Genomic DNA, 20,716 nt, shown 5'->3' with positions numbered 1-20,716 from the left:
TGAATTCATTTCCAACCAGCCTAAGGCTTAGGATCCTGGATTGGATCTAGAGTTGACACCTGTCCCTGTTTTCCCTGAATCGTCCCGGTTTTGAGGAATATATCCCGGGAATTCAATATGCCTTACCAGGACACTAACTGCCAGTACCATTAATTTTATAAATCAAGGTACAATATTGTTGTAATAAACCCACAATATGAATTGGTTATCAGTACTATACTGCAGTACTATAGTAATATTATCAAATTTTCCATTTGGATAAATATAGGATTTGGGGCCGCTGGTGGTCTGTGAGATGGTTTCAGGGGTGCTGTCGACCATACAACAATGTGTCTCCTGAAATGACCCAGTCATCAAGGATCAGTTCATTTACATGAACACTGCTGTTCGGGGTTTGGGGTTATTTTCAATGCAACATTTACGCCAATTTATTCCTGCGCTAATAGTATGTACCATGAAAGTGGGTGATTGTAAGGAGAAAAAAATAGGTCCTAATATGCAATTATATGACTTCACTTTATATTTAGAACATCATATTAAAACAAAATAAATGCATGTAGAATGCCTATCCCTGGTTACCCTGGGATTACACCTCAATTGGTTGATGCAATGCAGACAGATTGCCTGATTTGTTTGAAGATTGAGTTACTATTGTTAAAAAGAATGTTCGCTGCAATTAAGTGAAATACTGCTTGCAATGATGTCCGCTCCTGCAATGCAGTGACACGCCCCCGCGTCTTTGTGACGTGGACACGCCCCTGTACGGACTTTACAGACGTCACTATAAAAAAACACGACTAAGGCGCCTCCTCTAACTCAAATCGTTGCTCTGCTTTTAAGATACAGAAATAAGAAACAGGTGAGTGCGGAAATGGAAGGTATTTTTCTGTTAATAAATACGTATTTAAATGAATAACGATAAAAGTTCTTGGGGTTTAATAGGGGCGCAGACTTGTCTGTTGGTCGATTTTTTTTAAAGCGTCACCATTTATACTACTAGTGTGATATGTAGTATTGACCTTGGGGTATCACTATTATAGACAGGTTACAGCAGAAAAAATAAATTGAGGACAAAGTTTATATGTCGTCTTCGGATGTTTTCCAGTTATTACTGTGGGGACAAATAAACAAACAAATGGTAGCTTCTACTTTTTCACAATATTTGGTTTAGCGAAGTACAGTAGTGTATTTTCATTGGTATTGTTTTGACTCTAATTCTATTTAGCGCTTGTTTTTATAGCGCTCTGGTGTATTTGTCTTTACCTGGGTGAATATAACTTTGATTACTATGTTGTAATAATTGTCCAGCGCTGTGCACTCTGGGCCGCTTTCAGTCCGGAAGGTTGCTCCCATGCGTACGGTGTAAAGACTGCGATGAGAAAGATAAGTGTTTATGGATAGGTTGCATACCGGCCAGCCGAGAGTTCAGATACTGAGTTTGAGATTCAAATCAGCCGAGCACAAACCCCTAATGGAGAGAATGCGGCAGGCTGACATTTTGTCACTAGCATGAACAGAAAAGCTGCTCAACTAGCCTTATCCAATGCATTCCATCGCCTCACTGTTTCTCACAAACTTGATAAGTATCTTAACAGCAAATTAAGAATAAAAAGGTCTGGTGTGCATCTGATAATTATATTAGGGAGGTGGAGTGCCTCACGTGGATCTTTTTGAAAGTTCCATTCTCTTGCAAAAAGGGCTATTCCATTACCAATGTGCCCTGGGGGGGGGGAATAGCCCAACCCCATATCACAATACAAGTCCAGAGATTCTACCGTGTGCTTGTTTATTTACAGGTATCAAGATAAGACTATCATTGTTTTGCAGTTTGATCAGGCCACTGTGCATGCAGGACTGGATCAAACTGCTGCTGCTGATAAGAGTGTTCCTTCCACCCTCTGATTTGCAGTGTTTTGTATGCAGCTTTAGCTTGCTGTTTTGGTATTTACATTTTTTAAAGTGGAAGCACTGTCTATAGCAGTCTGACCCAGAAATACTGTTTTGAAGAGCTGGACTAGCACAGACTTGAAGGAAGAAAAAAAAGTGTTATTTTTAAACATTTACTTATTTTGGCATCAGAACCTAAGAAAAGTTATGAACAAGTGGAGGCCATGCTTGGCTAGTAGATAATAGAGAGCCCACAGTATTGTTAGCCCTGAAGGATCCCCGTGACTAACATGGCTCAGTACTGTTCCATACAACCTGCCACTCTCTGCTGCTCTCTGTCTTTGTCTTTCCCCACATCATTCGCAACTGTCATCTGGTCCTGTCTCTTGCACTGATGCAGCCCGCAGGTGTGTGAGGACATTCCATTTTTACTAAAATAAGTGAATTTAAAATGACTGCAATGATGAACAGTATTACATATTTGCTCTTGTCTGAGGAGGGATGGGTGTCATTGCATGAGTCTAGTGACTTGCATGCATTCCTGGCTGGCTTGAAACTTGACACTTCATGCAAGTTGTTGCTCAATAGAGACATTATCTATGGTAGGAGTAGACCCAGCTTAACATTGCCTTTTGACAAGCCCAAAGTAAACACTCTCTAACAAGAGCCAACGACAACACCTTTATTCTCCTAGTGTATGTGTGTTTAATATATATTACGGGGTCAATGTTTAAGTCTTCAATTAAAATAGGAGTGAAATTAACTAATGCAACAATCAGTAATGTAAGCTTGGGACATTTTCTGCACAATTTGACCTAACCACCCATGACCACGTGCTCACTCAGAGATTCTCTCTCTCTCTCTCGCTCTCTCTCTGTCTCTGTCTCTGTCTGTCTGTGTCTGTATTACCCAGTTGCTGTAACGATGGTGGTTCTCTCCAAAGAGTATGGCTACGTGGTGCTGACTGGCACGGCCAGCTTCATCATGGTGATGCACCTGGCCGTGAACGTGGGCAAAGCGCGCAAGAAGTACAATGTGCCGGTGAGTGAACACACCTGGGAGAGGGGGCTGGGGAGAGGTTAATCCTCATGAACCTCAGATCTGAAGAGCAGATCCCACTAATGACTAGAGTGGCTCAAACTGCTGGCCAGTGGTGTGTAAACTACTAGTGTCAACCAAGGTTTTAATGTTTTTCATTTTCTTACTCCAGTACCCCAAGATGTACCTTGAGGACGGTGAGAACAGCAACATCTTCAACTGCATTCAGCGAGCGCACCAGAACACGTATGTATCCTGCACAGCCCATTGCTTTACCATGCACTGCAAGGTTTCAGTTTCTCATGAATCTGTGTGTGTGACTGTGCTTTGTCCCCAGGCTCGAGGTCTATGCTCCTTTCCTGTTCTTCCTGACGATCGGAGGAATCCAGCATCCTGTAAGTAGCTATACAATACAATGGGTTTTTATATAGCGCCTTTCACAAGAGTGATCACAACTGAATTGACGATTGAGCTTTTCAAAGTTGACTTCACAAGTTATGTTAATCTTAGTCAAGATGGCCCAAGAAAGATTCTAAAATGACAATTTTTCAATAGACAACACATCATTTGGTACAGTGATTGTTCTACATAACACAGTATTTGCTTCTGCAGCTGGTGCATGCCTGGGAGATTTGAATGTTTTCCATTTTAAACAATGTCCTGATTGACACTACCAACTGAGAACCCAGATTACAAACTGGTTGTCTGGGCTGTTTCACTTGTTTCTGAATTCTGAGTTGATACGAAGATAAAGCAAATAACTGAGTGATAAACAGACAGTTTTACAGTACCGGTATGTTCTTGCAAGGCTTGTGTTCCTCTTGGTCGATCTGTCACTGCTTCCTTAACGCTTGCTCCTCTTGTTTGTTTAGCGAGTGGCTAGTTTTCTGGGGATGACCTGGGTGATCGGCAGAGAGGTGTATGCCTACGGGTACTACAGTGGAGGTGAGGGATCCCTGTTTGAAGTGACTTCTGTAATAAACTAAAATGCAGTGCTGTTCCGCATTTCTCTGGATGCAGTTCAGCAACCTCACAAATCACTCCTGTAATGTGTCCATTTAACACGGACAGTGCAAGGTATTTATTTGCACGAGTTACTGGGATATGCTAACAGGTCTTGCTCTGTTCCTTGCCTGCAGATCCCAAGAAGAGGATGAGAGGCGCTTTCTCGTCGGTGGCTCTCTTGGGGCTCATGGGGACGGCTCTGTGCTTCGCAAAGAATCTCCTGGGCTGGCAGCCGTCTTGCTGTCACTGAGCAGCCAGCCAGTGGGTGGCAGAGCCCTGCGTGCGTGCGTGGGGTGGGGCGGGGGCGCTTGCTGACTAGGCTTTTTGATTATTGGAGATCTCCATGGTAGATGTTACTCTTCCCTTGCTAAACTTGTCACAGAGCTTTCCGGCGTGGACGGACTTATAACTGTATGTTTAGTGCCTGGCTGTAGCGAATTCTGTCTGGTTCATCTGCTTGCTGTTTTGTCTCATTGTTTGGCACATGTGCAGTGGATTACCCTGATGTAGTTGAGATGGCTAGTACAGTATTGAAGCAGTGCACGGAATGGTCACCCTATTTTTACTACACCCCTCTAATCCTGTAATGCACATGTGCAAAGTGATGCCAGTCAGGCAAATGAACCAGATTAAAATACAAACGCAACAGATTGTATGCAAAAGTCAAGCACCAAGTCCTCAAAGATTTATACACTACGAATAGAATTCCTGATCTCAATTATCTTACCCTTGACCACCACAAGTGTGTTTGATTTCTTAAGTACCCTAATTGGGCATGTTGGAGCGCTCCAATGGGAGGGGGTTGAGTGACAATGCCAGTGAGGTTGGGGCTGATTTTCGTGCTGGAGTTTTATTGTATTAAAATCGAATTTTATAAAATGAAACCTGTGCCAGTTTAAAGTGGCATCCTTACTGTTTTTTGCTTCTTGTGTTTTTCTGTGTTCTGTTAATGGCTATGCAGGTCTAACTGACTGGAGAGACTAGGAAAGAAGCTGCTCCTCCACACAGCCTCTTGTGGTTTGAGAAGTGTGCTGTTCTCTCCTCCAGGGATTGCACACATCTCACTTCACGTATCAGACCAGCAGCTGGAATGTAAAATTACTCTTTAACCTGAAGTTCTTTTTTTCAGTACAGCTAGAGCAGAGTTTCTTGCATGTGAACTAGTGTGGTTTCAATGGTAATGGCAGCTGCACACAACATTTTGTCATTACATTTGTTGAATGGTTAGAAAGGACTAGAATTCATACGTTCAAAATTGTACTTTACTATTTTTTTTTTCCTTTCAGAAATGTAGAAAGTATTATTTATTTTTTTATTCCCCCCCCCCCAGACGCATGTGCTACTGTTGTATTAGCTTAATTTCAGTTTAGCTGAATAACTTAAATATGACATCAAGCTGTGTTCTTTGAATTTGATGTGTTACAGCTTCAATGTATCTTCTATTGCAGTTGGTAATAGTGGGTGGTACATACTATCCACCATTAAAGTAATAGTAGAAAACAAAACATCAGCACACGTTTTACATTTAATAGCTTTATTGTCTATATTATGAAATACGTATCATTCCATTATGTACCATGAAACCCCTCAGCCACTGTATATAGTTAGTCATTTTCCACACCCATACCTAAACCCTCCACCCTCTGCCCTAAAGTCTACATTGATGAAGGAATGTATAAATCAGTGAATCAAATTGGCAACCTGAACTGCACTGATGCCTTGGGAAACACCAATCGAGTGCATGATCCCAGACAGCTCACAGCGGCAACAGATGCAGAGCAGATTCAAGTGCAGTATTCTACAGACAGACTGGAATTCCTTTCTAAAAGTAAATCCTACAAGTGCAGGAAAAAAGACCATATTTATCAGCTTGGTCCCACTGAACCCATTAGAGTGGCAACACAATGCCCCTTACATGACAGATTCAGTTCTTCTGAGTAGCGCTCCTCCACGGGCACAATGTCCCGATAGCTCCAGTCCTGCCAGCGCAGGTTGAATCGATCCTCAGCTCCTGTGACGGGACGCAGTCCGGGGGGTCCATCTGCACCAGCCCCTCGGCCCCTACCCCAGGGAACACCAGCAAAGCGCGGATCGCAAACCAGCCTCTGTATCGAGGGTGCATGCACACACCGTACATCTTCTGCAATGCAAAAACCACAGGATTACGTGTACTATCTCAAGGCTGAAACTCTTTAAATAACCAGGTGCCAGGAGTTTTAGGCCCCTGATAAATCTGCTCTGAATGAACTGATCCCACTTCTCATCACAGCATCACCTGAGACTGTAGGTTTACTAACAGTTGTTCATGCAGATATAAGGGGAGAAACAATGCATTTAATATCAAATGCCTGGATCTTGATCCTTACATAATATAATAAACTGAAACCCAGGACTGGGTGCATCCCAGCTTTATTTTGTAACCATGCCTTGTGGAACCATCTTGACAAACACAGAGTATTAATGAAGCACACCTTGTCTCCCCACGGATCTGCAGTGATGTCTTTCCTCTGGTAATAATACGCTGCTCCTGCCACGTGAGCTGCCGTCTGGGCCAGAAAGCGGGGCCGGCGGCTGGGTAGCATGTCATGGTCGTAGTTCACCTCCACCTTCTGTGCAGGGAAACTCTGAGGGGAGGGAGAGAGAATGGAGCAGGGCGGTCAGGGAGGTGGGGCTGGCTACTGGACATTTGTATATTCAATTTAAGGAATAGCTGGTCTCACTAAAAGCCTTCTTAATAAAACTGAATTGCAAACCAGGTTTTAAAGCATTCATCTCTCTTTCTCTCTCTCTCTCTCTCTTTCCCTTTCTCTCTCTATACACAAAGATAGTGCCATACCCACGTGGAACAATGTTTACGTTAGGAAGCAACGTGGACATTTTGGGGGGTCAAATCAATGTGTAGTGTACCGTTCCTTTCAGTAAACGCCTATTCTGAAATGGAAGGCTGTGCTAACTCTACACACCCTCCATACAATTCTACCTTAAAGGGTTAGGAGTAATGCTAGTTTATAAACATGTTGTGTTTAGTTGGTTTTGCTAAATCTGCTTCCCATACGTCCTTTTATAACGATCTGAATTCTGACTGTTTTGTTCATACCTACATGCATTGTACATGCAAACGAATGTAGTTCCTCAAAAAAAAGAATTCAATTACTTCAGTTTTCTATTGTGTGCATATCGTGGTATCTATGCATTTCCCATAATTTATTGTGGGTTGTTATGTATTCTACCACTCTTCCACTATGCTTAATTACACTTTGCTGTGCTTTTAACTTGTATGCTGGCTGTAACAGTACTTATCACAGTTGTGTAATATATTGTTCAGTTTCATTTAAGTTTGTACTGCTGCAGAATATATTACAGGGCAGTGAAATACATCCTTTAACTGTAGGGCTTGATGCATTTCAGATTTATATGTATCCCTACTGTATTAATTAATTACATGAATCGCATTTCACTGTTCCCTGTGGTTTTGTTGTCATTGTGGCCAACTGTATTGCTTCCTGGTATCCATGGAGAACATGTGACAAATCCTATCACTACCCCCCCTTTTTAAGCGTGCAAGTCATCAGTGTTTTATGTTCATATATAAGTTGCCTTCTTGCTGCTTTTCGAGGTTCCATTTGCCCTCCTGATCGCAGTACACAGTACAGGGTTATCTGCTGTTGCATTGCAAAAGGTCAGGCTTGACCTGCAAGATGGCGATCTGGTTGAACAGTCTCACTTTGTTGAGCTTGCAGCACATGGGTCAGTGTTGGATGTCATTAACAACACGCTGACTGTCTTCTCATTAGCATGGATTGGTACAGCTCAGGCAGCCCATGCCTCTGGAGTTCAGAATAGTAAATCCATAAGGGAGTGCAAAGTCGTCATTCACGCTATAGACAAACGTGTGTGTGTGCGTGTGCTTGTGTGTGCTATCTTATTCAATGTCTCATGCAGGCTTAGTGTAATGTTAACCAGTCTGCTGTTTCTATTGACATTGACAGTGTTTACAGCCCTGCCTCACAACCACCGATGAACTGGGACACACAGCTGAGCTCCATCCTCTCCACACTGACAGCAGTATGGCTTGAATCCGGGTGAGTAGCAGGCTGTAATAGCCAGGCTGGCACACGTCCTCCTCACAGCCAGATCTTCAACCGTTGTGCTTTTCCCCACGAAATGTTATAGCTGCACAATTTACAGAGTTTAACCGCAGCACAGTGTGTGCATAGAGGTGTGCTGAGATGGGAACAGAGAGGCTTTTGTTGAGAGTGTGCATCCCTGGAGTGTCATAGAAGGGAATCTAGCTGCCTAAACCCAGTACAGTAAGTGCAAGAGATTGCAGGAATAGCTCCTGGACATCATTAAATGAGAACAATATGTGATCTCTAATATGGGTCAGTAAGGCAGTCCCTTTCAATGTGCATGTAGAAAACACAGAGTTTCAACTCTGCTCTGTGATTTAAGTTGTTTTGCAGTAAATTCTTGTACCATAGCTCTATGTTGTGATTGCTCTGTATCAACAGCAGGGGGCACTGTCTGGCACAGTATTGACCTGCCCACCTGAGTAATACACTGTAAGATTTTGCTGCTGGAGAAATCAGATAGTCAATGCTCTTTGATTGTCTACTTTATTACAAGAAAGCCAAGTAGAAACACATCTAAAATCTTTTAAACGCTTTGCCAGTAAGGCAACTTTTAAACTAGATAGATGCCTCAGTGAGTGAGTAACATTTTAAATACCTTGTTCTCTGTATTCACTCTATATGTATTAACCCTGTATTGACTGGTGTTGCTTTCAGATGACATGTTAGTTTAATGATCTTCTCTTTTTGCAGGAGAGATTGAATACGGCAGGAAGCTTCTCAAAAGGTAATTTATTGGGACACTTGCCCGACGCTCTTAGCATACTAATACTGGGTATTAGGGTACCATATTATTTACTACACCTTCTGATGCTTTTAACAGGCTAAGCTTTTATAATGAAAACAAAACCTTTAAAATCAACTCTAATATATTGAAACACCAGATTCTGGACTAGAGGGCATTATCTTCTTGTAGTTGACTGAAGGTAAGACTGTGCTGTACGGACCATGTGAACTAATAAGATAATGCCCTTTAGTCAGGGTTTTAGAAACTGTTAACCAGTGCTTTTATTGCTGTTTTAAACATGTACATCTTTAAATTACAGATTTAATTAGCTTTTCAAAGTGCTTTCCCTTTGTTTTTTAAGATGTTCTATGTGAATGTTCCATGACCATCTCCCCTGAGCTAGTCCTTGCTAATGAAAATGTGCAATCCTTTTCCCCTGGGTGCTCTGCATCTCATTTCTGTGTGTTTGTGTTGCACTCAGATGAGTTGGGTGACTCGCTGGACATGAAGAGCTTGCTGTTGCACTGTCTTATGATGTGTGAGTCAGATAACGAAAAAAAAGAGAGAGCACAAAATCCAATGCAATACAATACGATACCATACCTGTACAGTAGAAAGAGGTAGTAGGTTTAAGGCTTTAGGGCGCTAGTGGTATACCCCCTGACACAGACTGCTTTTAAACTACAGTGAAACCTGCTTTAACACCAGCGCATGCACTGGCATAGAGACACCACTCTAAGCAGAGTGCAGCTGCTGCTCACACAGGCTCTAACGCAGACATGACTTGCAGTACACTTTAGTGATCACGCACTGCACTTCACAGCGTGCATGTTTGCTTGCCTCTCAGTGAAGGCGGGTTGGTTCATTTGAAGCCCCAGATACAACAGAGGAGTGGGAGCCCCACCTGCACTGCCTGTAATCACCCCAGCCTTTGAAACCTGGCGCTCACTGTGGCTGCCTGCCCCTGGGCTCTGTTAGACATGTAGAGCGTGCCGCTGTCAGGGTGGGGTGGGGCGTAGTATATAACAAGGCTTTACTGAAGCGTCTTCTTTTTCAAGGCTGCCCCCAAATGCATCAGACTCTGTTCCTAAAGGGAGCTTCAGTTCCTATGCCAATAATCAAAATGACAGAGGCTAAGAAAAATCACTCCGCTCAGCACAGCAGGCTGGTTTGCAGAGACCCGGTCAAACTATTTCATGAGTTTTAGGAGGGTTGTATTAGTGCTGAAAGTTCGTTTTTGTTCAGGGACACATTGACAGCATGTCAAAGGTAGCTGTGATGCACGGAGCCTGTTCATCGTGTTGTTCCTCCTCTCCTCTCCTCTCCCTCCAGGCGATCGAGTCCCTCACTCAGACGGTTCTGAAGCTGGAGAAGGACCGGGAGCTGCAGCAGCACCGCATACAGACACTAGAGGGTCAGGCCCCACGACTTCTATTGATCTCTTTCATTGTGTTTGCTTAGCTCAATTTAGAAATACTCAAAGAAACGTAATAAGTTCAACGACTGGCAGTCTTTCTCCATGTCTTCAGTATTGAAATAAGATGGAAATGAGATTCCTATTGCATAGCATTTTCACCCATTCTGGTTTTTAATACGAGCTTGATTAGCCCTGGTGTATAGGTAAGAAGCTCAGGTGTGTCTTATTAAACTCATAGTGAAATGGAATGGATCAAACTGCTATGCAATGGGAGTCTTATTTGCATCCCTGATGCACTCCAGCCTCCCAGGTGGTAAAGCATGGCGGATCTCCTAATGGTGTGGGGGCTGATGTTGCAATTTATCAGTTAACCTTGCAGGATGTGTGAGTGGCGCTAGTCACAGCGGATCACGTAGGCACGGAAGAAACCAAACTCAAAAACGAAGATAAGACTGTTGCACATGCTCAGCTTCGCTGTGCTCTCCTGGGGTTGCAGAGGAGGTGCGCAGGTTGCGGACTCGCGGGGAGGAGGAGCAGCGCAGGAGTCCAGAGTGGCGGCTGGAGAGGAGAGTAGAGGAGTGGAAGAAGGAGGTGACCAGCGAGCTGTACAGCCTGAGAGCTCAGCTACAGAGAGAGGCAGAGAGAGCCGGCAGCCAGGGGCAGCAGGAGATACAGGACAGGTGAACCAAACAGAATTCAGAGCAGGGATGTTCAACGGTGGGCTCCAGAGCCAGCGACGACTCATGAGCTCCACGTTATCTTCTGAAGTATCCCGTTTCAGGGTTAATGGGTTTGAAAAGACTGCAATGGCAATCTGTAGCCTTGGGTAGAGTCACAATGCAGCAACATTGATGTTAAACATCTAACATTTAATGCACACAAAATTACTGAAGCTGTGTCAGTGTGTCATGCTGTTTTGTGATGTTTTATGGTATGGTTGTGTCAGTATGGCTGTTGTAGCCCAAATGGTTGGACAACTTATTTAGACCAAGGGGTGACTGCAAGGACAGATACAGGAGATGTGCTGTGTATTGCACAAAAAATGTAACTAATTAGTCTTTCAAAACCCTCCCTAAGCTACCAGCTGCTCTGCCCATGCCAACCAGACCCAGCAACATCTCAACAAGAATGAACTTGTGTGCCGAGGATCACACCCTGCATAACCGCAACATACAAGCTTTTCTTTAGTTCTTTTTAGCAAGAAGCTGCTGCGTGAGGAGTGCGAGACGCTGAGGAGAGAGGTTGAGCACATTAAACTACAGCTGAGTAAGTGACCCTCCACCTGTATCCGCTCACATCCAGCCACAGAGGGCAGCTTCCTCATCAGAACGCTGCTTTCAGATTGCGCAGCTTAATGCCCAGTACCTGTTGAGAACACTTTACAGAGCTGTTAATTAGCAGCATGGGGGGGACTGATGGAAGGGGAGTCATGCACTGCGGATGGGTTTTATATCACTTTGGGAGCTGTACACACACACGCATGCACGCACGCACACACACACACACACACAGCACCCTGATCCAGAATAGGTGCTCCCTTGTGCCTCAGATGCGAAGAAGGTTTGAATGAGAAAACATTTAACAAGGCAACTGAAAAGAGGCTCCTTCCAGGTGTCAGACACTTCATCCATGCTTATTTCAACAACAAGACCGTTTCCTTTTGATGCTTAGTTTGGTTTGTCAGCCATTAATTTGCACCGTTAGTCACACTTTAACTGTTTAATTGCTGAACAGCTTTCTTCTTTGAAGTTTTTTCTGCCATTACCCTCAGGCTGCCTTTCTTTATTAGTATTTGTATAGCCACAGGAGGTCCAATAGACACTTTTCAAAGAGAGTGGGCTGGCAACTTTCACCCACGTTGCAGTCAAATTATTCATCAAGAATAATGAGTAAACATCAGTGTGATTGCCTGGGGTGTGTAATCTCAGCTGTGTTCCAGGTGCAGCAGTCTTTGAACCACCTGCACTGTTCACTGCAGGAGCATGTCATTCCTGATCATAGCTTTGTGCTGCATGTTAGTGTCCATGCTTCTTTTCAGATTGCTGTTAACAATGAAGGTTTGCTACTGTGCTGTAGTCCTGTGCACCAGGGCCCAGATGGTTTTGATAATGTAAACAGCATTGAATAAATACCTCCTCTCTTCAGCTCTGTAGTAACCCTACTGTTGTTTACTTACTGCAGGTCTGCGATACAGCAGGGTTACAAGCTTAAGGTTCAGCACTACTAAGATCCAACGATCCATCAAAAATGCTCTACAGTTCTAACAAACATTTTGACGAGGAGTCTTGATCAATGTATTTCTGTATGTTCTTGTGTGCTGTTTAGATCATATATTGCTATATACTGTGTAGACCATATGTCATTATATAAGTTAGGGGGATACATCAAAGTCTTTTGCTCTCAGTGTTGCTCTCAGTCCGGTGAAAGGTGTTTCAGAGCTCTTTGAATGTCCTGAGCTTTTGAACAAGATTTCTGAAACCAGGGAGATGAAACGATCGCAGGAGAGGAACAGCAAGGTAAGTGTCCTGTAGGGATGACGGTGGGGGGAAAGGGTTAATAGCAAGGTGTGCTTCAAATAAATCAATGCAATAAAGTGGGAACAAAACTGGGCTATAAAAGCCCCACCCCTAGCCGTTGTACATGGCTATAAATGGATAACATGTTGGCATACCACAGCACTTGTGAGATGGCTAGATCTTTTAAAATCTTTTGCATATATTTAAAGAGGGGATGATTAGCTGTTCAGGGATACCAAGACAGTTATTATATATATATATATATATATATATATATATATATATATATATATATATATATATATATATATAAGGATGCAGGACAGGGCAATAGCAGCAGGGGGGCGGGGAGTGTCCAAACCTAACCCCTTTTCCACCAGGCTACTTTCTCTCTTTTCTCTCAGACCCTGGAAGGGCTGACAGATGGGTATCGGTCTCACTCCGTAGACCTGAATAAAGTGCTCTCCAATCACCACTACACTGAGCAGGAGTTCAAACACATCAGGTACAGCAGGGGAGGGACAGCATTCGCAATCTTATCCCCATCGTTTTTAAGTACAGCTGTGTTCTAATTTAACATTTTTTAAAGAACTGTGTCACTTTGCGTGCGTGTGTGCGTGCGTGCGTGCGTGCGTGCGTGCGTGCGTGCGTGCGTGTGTGTGTGTGTGTGTGATTGTTACAGACTTGCTTCTTTCAGGTTTAAACTTAGTTCACAGTTCTTTGCCTCTCTAATGCAATTACTGGTATTATGAATGGTAGCTTTTTCCTGGTAAGCACTTCAGTCTTTTTATTGATTTTAGCCAGCTTCCTGTCTAGTCCTCTCTGTGTGACCTCAGCGGTCTCGGCTCTGACGGTTTACTCTTCAGAAAGGCAGCATTGTAGCCCTCTCAATCTATGAGTTAAAACACAAGAGCCTGTGCACACCAGCTCAGACCACTAGACCATACTGCCTCTCAGAGCCTCTATTCATCTACGAGTTAAAACACGAGAGCCTCTGTTCATCTACAAGTTAAAACACAAGAACCTCTGTTCATCTACGAGTTAAAACACGAGAGCCTCTGTTCATCTACGAGTTAAAACACGAGAGCCTCTGTTCATCTACGAGTTAAAACACGAGAGCCTCTGCACACCTACGAGTTAAAACACAAGAGCCTCTGTTCATCTACGAGTTAAAACACGAGAGCCTCTGTTCATCTACGAGTTAAAACACGAGAGCCTCTGCACACCTACGAGTTAAAACATGAGAGCCTCTGTTCATCTACGAGTTAAAACACGAGAGCCTCTGTTCATCTACGAGTTAAAACACGAGAGCCTCTGCACACCTACGAGTTAAAACACGAGAGCCTCTGTTCATCTACGAGTTAAAACACAAGAGCCTCTGTTCATCTACGAGTTAAAACACGAGAGCCTCTGCACACCTACGAGTTAAAACACAAGAGCCTCTGTTCATCTACGAGTTAAAACACGAGAGCCTCTGTTCATCTACGAGTTAAAACACGAGAGCCTCTGCACACCTACGAGTTAAAACACGAGAGCCTCTGTTCATCTACGAGTTAAAACACGAGAGCCTCTGTTCATCTACGAGTTAAAACACGAGAGCCTCTGTTCATCTACGAGTTAAAACACGAGAGCCTCTGTTCATCTACGAGTTAAAACACGAGAGCCTCTGTTCATCTACGAGTTAAAACACGAGAGCCTCTGCACACCTACGAGTTAAAACATGAGAGCCTCTGTTCATCTACGAGTTAAAACACGAGAGCCTCTGTTCATCTACGAGTTAAAACACGAGAGCCTCTGCACACCTACGAGTTAAAACACGAGAGCCTCTGTTCATCTACGAGTTAAAACACGAGAGCCTCTGTTCATCTACGAGTTAAAACACGAGAGCCTCTGTTCAGCCTTTTCAAAGAAAATTAGAGCTGGCGTAGTTTGTGCCGTGTTGCTGGCCCCCCTGTGTGCCAGGGTTTTGCTCTCGCAGATTTATCCAACAATAAAGGCTGTGTTAGTTACACCCCCTCCTCACAGGACCCTCCTAGTGCACTGCTTGGGGGTGGGGGGTCTCTTTCCATTCCCAAGGTTTATGTTGCTTTGCTGTTGAGATGTTTTTATAGCAGTGACATCTAAAAGTTTTTTTAGGTATAGAATATCTGTAAAGCAGGGCACAGTATAAAAACACACGCACAAAGTCTACATTGGTTGGGCTACTTTTGGAATGTATTTTTTTTATTTCCAGCCTGGTCTTCAAAAGTTCATTTGCTGCAGTTGTTCAGGTGTCAATTTTGTGCTTTTTCACCCAATCACATTATTTTGTGAAGAGAAGGATGGAACACTTTCCTGACAAACCACAGGGGTCACTAGTCTGCACAGTTTCCCAAGGCAATGTGACCCTTTTTTTGAAAACGGAACTAGACCCGTCTGCCGCTCAGACCACTAGAGCCCTCTGCCTCAGTCCCTCAGCTCAGACCTCTAGACCACACTGCCTCTCAGTCCCTCAGCTCAGACCTCTAGACCACACTGCCTCTCAGTCCCTCAGCTCAGACCACTAGACCACACTGCCTCCCAGTGCCTTAGCTCAGACCACTAGACCACACTGCCTCTCAGTCCCTCAGCTCAGACCACTAGACCACACAGCCTCCCAGTTCCTCAGCTCAGACCACTAGAGCCCTCTGCCTCCCAGTCAGCTCAGACCACTAGACCACACTGCCTCTCAGTCCCTCAGCTCAGACCTCTAGACCATGCTGCCTCTCAGTCTCTCAGCTCAGACCACTAGACCACACTGCCTCCCAGTCAGCTCAGACAACTAGACCACACTGCCTCTCAGTCCCTCAGCTCAGACCTCTAGACCACACTGCCTCTCAGTCCCTCAGCTCAGACCTCTAGACCACGCTGCCTCTCAGTCTCTCAGCTCAGACCACTAGACCACACTGCCTCCCAGTCCCTCTGCTCAGACCTCTAGACCACACTGCCTCTCAGTCCCTCAGCTCAGACCACTAGACCACGCCCTATGCACTTGACCAGATCTCCCCTCTGAAGCCCCAGTGTGCTTCCTTGTGTTCACAGATCATCAGTCATGGATCTGAAGGAAGAAGTGAGAAGCCTGAAGCGGAGTGTCGGCAGACTGGATCAGAGCAGCACGCTGACAGCGATAAATATTTATTTTTGTGTTTAGTGTTTGTTTTTTTTGCCAAGGTGGCCAGTTACATTAGCAGAACGCTGAGAGTGTTATTTGAAGCGCTGCTCTGCTGTAGGGTAGATTGGCTGGGATTGAGAATGCTGCTGCTACAGGACACCCAGGCTGTGGAAACAGTTGTTTGATTCCAGTCTGAACAAACATAGCGTTAGCAGGTCGGGACACAACAAAGCCAGACGGGAACGAGATAATTCAGTGCTAAAGAGGCTGCTCGTTTTGTGATCAAACACAGCTGCCTCCCCGCAATCCTGCACCAGGGCTGGGGAGGCTGCAAGGCTTCAGCAGGGGATTAGACAGCTGTGTGCAGATCAGCTCTGTGAGTGGGGAGGGGTGGGCAGCACTGCCAGCGTCAGTGGGGAAGGCAGCTGCTTCACTTTTCATCTGATTCCAGGTTGAGTGCAGTCGCAGTTCTGATTCACAAGGGAGGAATACCGGAGATTCTGACCCTAGAAAAACGAAAAGAAACATTTCGGCTGGATGTCTTTCTCAATGCCTTCAATGAAAGACTGCCACTGAGTGTTAAATGGTTTAGGGGTGAGATATTAAGCCTGATCATTTGAACAGAGGTGGGCCCTTCTCTCCAGTCTGTCTTGCAATGAGAGAGAGAGAGAGCGGAATCACTTCTGACGAATAAGGATTTTTAAATTCCAAACCTTGACCAACACTGAACCGATAAGTCTACATTTTATTTATTTTTTTGTAGCAGTTTGAAATGGCCAATTTTGTGAGGGTTTGCAGTGAGGCAAGCTATCCCCAGTGGATTTGTCTCCCCAGTCATGCAGGAATGTAAAGGTCAATGCAGCGCTCCCTGTGGGCCCCCCAGAGAAGATCTTGAACTTGCTGTGAGTGGGATTAAAACCGCGCTGGCATGACTCGCACTGCGTTCCAAGCGCCAGTGCTTTCACTAGATGCGCCCCTGAAAACCTATAAAATTATGTCTTTCGTCAAAACGTATACTGGCATATATTTTTTGATAATTGCCTTGGATTTTCAACTTGATTAGGGCTGCAATACTGTTTGCAGATCAGTCATTGATCGGCTCACAGGACTGCCAAACCCACCTTTGATGTGCGTCCAAACGCTGTCTGTGTATGAACAGCTAGGCAGTGTGGGTGAGAGCTTGCCTTCATTCCCCCAGGGGCCTTCTCAAAGCTTACTCAGCTCTGCAATTAGAGCAATCACTAGATGACTGCCTGTGCTAACTAGTGGCAGTAAGTGGGTTATGGCTTCCCCTTTTTTCCCTTCTTTTTTTAATGAAACCTTGACAGTGAACCATTGTGTAGAGTGGACATGAACACTTAGTGTTGGGTTCTTTAAACGACAGCTCCATCATTTTCTATAAACTTTGCAGATCCTGTATATATTGAAATTAGTGTTGGGTTTTTATTAGAAGTCCTACATGGTATTTTATTTTATATTTTACATTAAAACAGTTGGAAGATTAAATTGTCTAAGTGAAGTCTTTAATTATGAAAACATGTTAATGTTGCTTGTGAAGACTTTTTTTTATTAGAATATGTTTTGTTATCCTTTTGTGAAGCTAGACACACATATACATATAGGAGGCTGTGTGGTCCAGTGGTTAAAGAAAAGGGCTTGTAACCAGGAGGTCCCCGGTTCTAATCCCACCTCAGCCATTGACTCATTGTGTGACCCTGAGCAAGCCACTTAACCTCCTTGTGCTCCGTCTTTCGGGTGAGACGTAATTGTAAGTGATTCTGCAGCTGATGCATAGTTCACACACCCTAGTCTCTGTAAGTCACCTTGGATAAAGGCGTCTGCTAAATAAACACATAATATACAGTGTTTGAAGGTTTTCCTGAGTTTTAAGAACACACAATTATAAAAATGAATGTTTTATTGGCTCTTCGTGGAGGTTTACTGCTTACCCCAGCGCTGCCCCAGGCTTGTTAAGCTGTGCGTTTCCTGCCTGTAAAACTCCTGTGCCAATTCAAACAGACAGCTAGCTTTCTTTATTCTCTTCTGTGAGAAATTCAGACTGGTGATGCAACAGCTGCTCTAAAACACTGACATCGCCTGACGGTTCTTTGACAAATATTAGAAAAATCGATCCAGCACTACTTGAAATGTAGCATGTAATAATGTTAGTTAAATATTTTTTTTTAATAGTTGCCTAAAATTCCTGTTGGATTTTATTCTAGAGTCCAAGTATGCCACCGGACTAAACTCTGAGCTGGAAGGAAGTGACATTGGTGAAACAGGAAGTGACCTGGAAGATGACAGTGATGTTGCCAGCTTTGCTGCCCACCCGGACGAGTTATCAGACAGCCCCTGTGAACTTAATCTGTGACCTTTAGCCTCCCATTGACATGACTTGAGTCTCAGAGGACAATGTGGAGCGGCTTCACAACTCCATGCAGCAGGACTGATGTTCCAGCTCGAAGGATCTGTTTATTCTGACTGGGGGGTCTGTGTAGGTGCTTGTGAGGGAGGTGGTCCAGGCACCGCATCTCATGACTGCTCACATCCTGTCTCTGTGCTCACAGAGAGCTGGGGTGGGGGATGGCACAGCCTTATTTTGGGGTATTTTCACAGCAAAACATAGGATAGAGATTAAAGGCAGCTTTCACACACACTGAGACACTTCAGAAACAGTTCCTGGAATAGATAGTCCATTGTGTCCCTTGTCATGCGGCTTTTTATTTGAGCTGCTGGCATGTTCTGTTCTGTTTTAGTTTTTTTGCTTTTTTTTCCTGCAAGCAGCTACCCAATGAAAAACTAAAATAAAAACAGAAGCACAGCCATGTGGTGTTTGCTTGCTTTATTTTTTATGCTTCACCCCCCTTCCTTTCCCCTCGATTCTGCAGTTCTGAAACTCAAAAACACTCGGACCGCGGCTCACCCTCACTGCCGTACGATCATGAGTGCTGTTTTTTTTTTTTTTTGTAAATGAAGTGAATTGCAATCACATGGTTTAAACAAATCTTCAATGGGCAGCATTCAGGTAGTGTAGATAACATCTAGTGGTACATCATCTTAACTTATACAGCTAGTTTTACAAACCCCAATTAGCACTAAACTTCAGTGTAGGTAGTCTAATATTAATGCTAATCAGAGTGTGAAACCAGTCAATAATTTTCTGGCACATCTGCTAATATACCCTGGGTAGTTTTCTCTGGTAAATAATGCTTGCATTTAAAATGGTAAGAGTGCATTGTCTCTGTTAAACTCTGCACAGCTGTGCAAGCGCACCACTCTCTCTCGTGGTTTATATCACTAGAAACGTTCCCTCTGAAGCCAAGGCCTCGGGACTCTCAACCCAGCCATTGTCTTGAACTGCTGCTTCCTCCACGCCGTGGGTGCAGATCTGCTTCTAAAAACAACCTGGATTCTCTTCATGTCCTGCAAAAGTTAAGATCGTTGTCCTGGCATGAGTTAGATTTGTTGCCAGTATGCACTAGAACATTTATATATATATTTTCTCCATAAAAAAGTCAAATCAGCTTAGTGGTGGATGGGACATTTGGGCCAATGGCATATACGCCAATCTCTGCTATAGGGGTCCAGAAAAGTGTCCAATGTAATATACAAACATAGCCTTTCTTTTTTTCTCTGTCAAAAGGAAACTAAATTTAATTGACGTTAGGAGAAATGTGATCAAATACTGTACAACAAACAGATTCAGAAAAACATGTTTAACCAGTATCTTTGAAATTGTGAAACAGGCAGTACAACTTTGGTCAAATCATTCTTGGCGTTCATATAATCTACAATGGAGGAATCTGTTTTCTTACTCAGAATGTGGTTAGTAATGAAAAGTTACTCTTGATACCTGAATAGCAGAGAATGCCACGCGGCAGGTTTGTACAGATGTAAAATAGAACCGGATTGTATTGCAGTGTGAACCCAGTCTGCTTCTTGTCCTCATGCACAGTACAGTAGGATCTCTGATGCAATACTGTGCATTTAAGGGCCCCCTGGAAAGCGAGCTGTGAGGGTTTTTACATTTGAATCTCAACACATTGTTATTCAAGGAAACAACAATTGTCCATTAACTGTACAGGCAGTCTCTATTAGACCTGGCAGCAAATCCAATAAGCAATACTTAATCAGATTCAAATGGCTTTAAATGAATAAACAGCAGTGTATACAGTTTCTGCGCTGCCACTGAATATCGTCAGTCCCATCTGTAGCACAGTGTGTGCTATCTCCTCATCACTGCTCACCACCATGATACATACTGTATAATCATGCAAATAGACAGATGGGCTCATACTTGGGGAGACGCTGTCTTCGAAGAACAGAGTTAATCCTTTGCTCTTATACAATATACAAGCCTATGAGTCTGTCTGAGTACATCCCCCCTACAGCCGAAGGGAAGTGTACATGCAAGGCTAACGATGCTTCTAAACCTGCTTTACTAAAAACCGCTCTAGTAAATTGAGACAGTAACATTGACAAAGCACTGCCAAGGTTTTATTTTTTATGTTTTTTTCTTTTGTTGTTATTGCTTTTCTTGCATTCTCTTATTAATATTTGTAAATGTTTATATTCATAAAGGCGCTATATTAAAAATAAAGAATATTATAATTTCTGGTAGAATTGTGTTGTGCTTAACCGCACTTCTATTACGCAAGCGCATTTGCGAGAATATACATTACCGGTCTATAAATAAACTGTATTTGAACACCATCAAGCAAATTATTCAAAAGGTCTCTGAGCAAATAAAGGAGAGTTTGAAAAGAAGCACTCACAAACACTCCAAAATAGGAACTAATTTCACAATGAATGACAAACAAAGCACTTTGGAACTTTAGTGCACAATAGTCTTTCTCACACAATCCA

The 20,716-nt window shown here is 43.6% G+C and overlaps 1 protein-coding gene, 1 long non-coding RNA gene and 1 pseudogene across 2 annotated transcripts; 2 read left to right on the top strand and 1 right to left on the bottom strand.

The window, feature by feature from the left end:
• Nucleotides 1-735: 735 nt before the first annotated feature.
• On the top strand, nucleotides 736-4,847 carry LOC117400949 (glutathione S-transferase 3, mitochondrial-like). Its single transcript, XM_034001313.3, has 6 exons — nucleotides 736-859; nucleotides 2,801-2,928; nucleotides 3,098-3,171; nucleotides 3,263-3,320; nucleotides 3,798-3,870; nucleotides 4,065-4,847. The coding sequence occupies exons 2-6, from the start codon at nucleotides 2,812-2,814 to the stop codon at nucleotides 4,178-4,180; spliced, it is 438 nt and encodes a 145-aa protein (XP_033857204.2). The 5' UTR covers nucleotides 736-859; nucleotides 2,801-2,811; the 3' UTR covers nucleotides 4,181-4,847.
• Nucleotides 4,848-5,795: 948 nt separating this feature from the next.
• On the bottom strand, nucleotides 5,796-7,675 carry LOC117411328 (cyanocobalamin reductase / alkylcobalamin dealkylase-like; annotated as a pseudogene).
• A 682-nt stretch (nucleotides 7,676-8,357) lies between these two features.
• Nucleotides 8,358-18,720, top strand: LOC117413971 (uncharacterized). Its single transcript, XR_009329634.1, has 4 exons — nucleotides 8,358-10,884; nucleotides 11,403-12,720; nucleotides 13,125-13,225; nucleotides 15,781-18,720. It is a non-coding gene; the product is annotated as an uncharacterized LOC117413971 (long non-coding RNA).
• Nucleotides 18,721-20,716: the final 1,996 nt, after the last annotated feature.

This window comes from Acipenser ruthenus, chromosome 10 (assembly GCF_902713425.1).
Source record: "Acipenser ruthenus chromosome 10, fAciRut3.2 maternal haplotype, whole genome shotgun sequence".
NCBI classification, from domain to species: Eukaryota; Metazoa; Chordata; class Actinopteri; order Acipenseriformes; family Acipenseridae; genus Acipenser; species Acipenser ruthenus.
The sequence above is the reverse complement of the archived record's forward strand: the minus strand, read 5'-3'. Positions and strand labels throughout refer to the sequence as shown.

Coding starts and splice junctions, on each gene's coding strand:
- LOC117400949 (XM_034001313.3), top strand. CDS start 2,812: ATGGTGGTTCTCTCCAAAGAGTATGGCTACGTGGTGCTGACTGGCACG. Junction 2,929..3,097: donor GCAAGAAGTACAATGTGCCG/GTGAGTGAACAC, acceptor TTCTTACTCCAG/TACCCCAAGATGTACCTTGA. Junction 3,871..4,064: donor CTACGGGTACTACAGTGGAG/GTGAGGGATCCC, acceptor CCTTGCCTGCAG/ATCCCAAGAAGAGGATGAGA.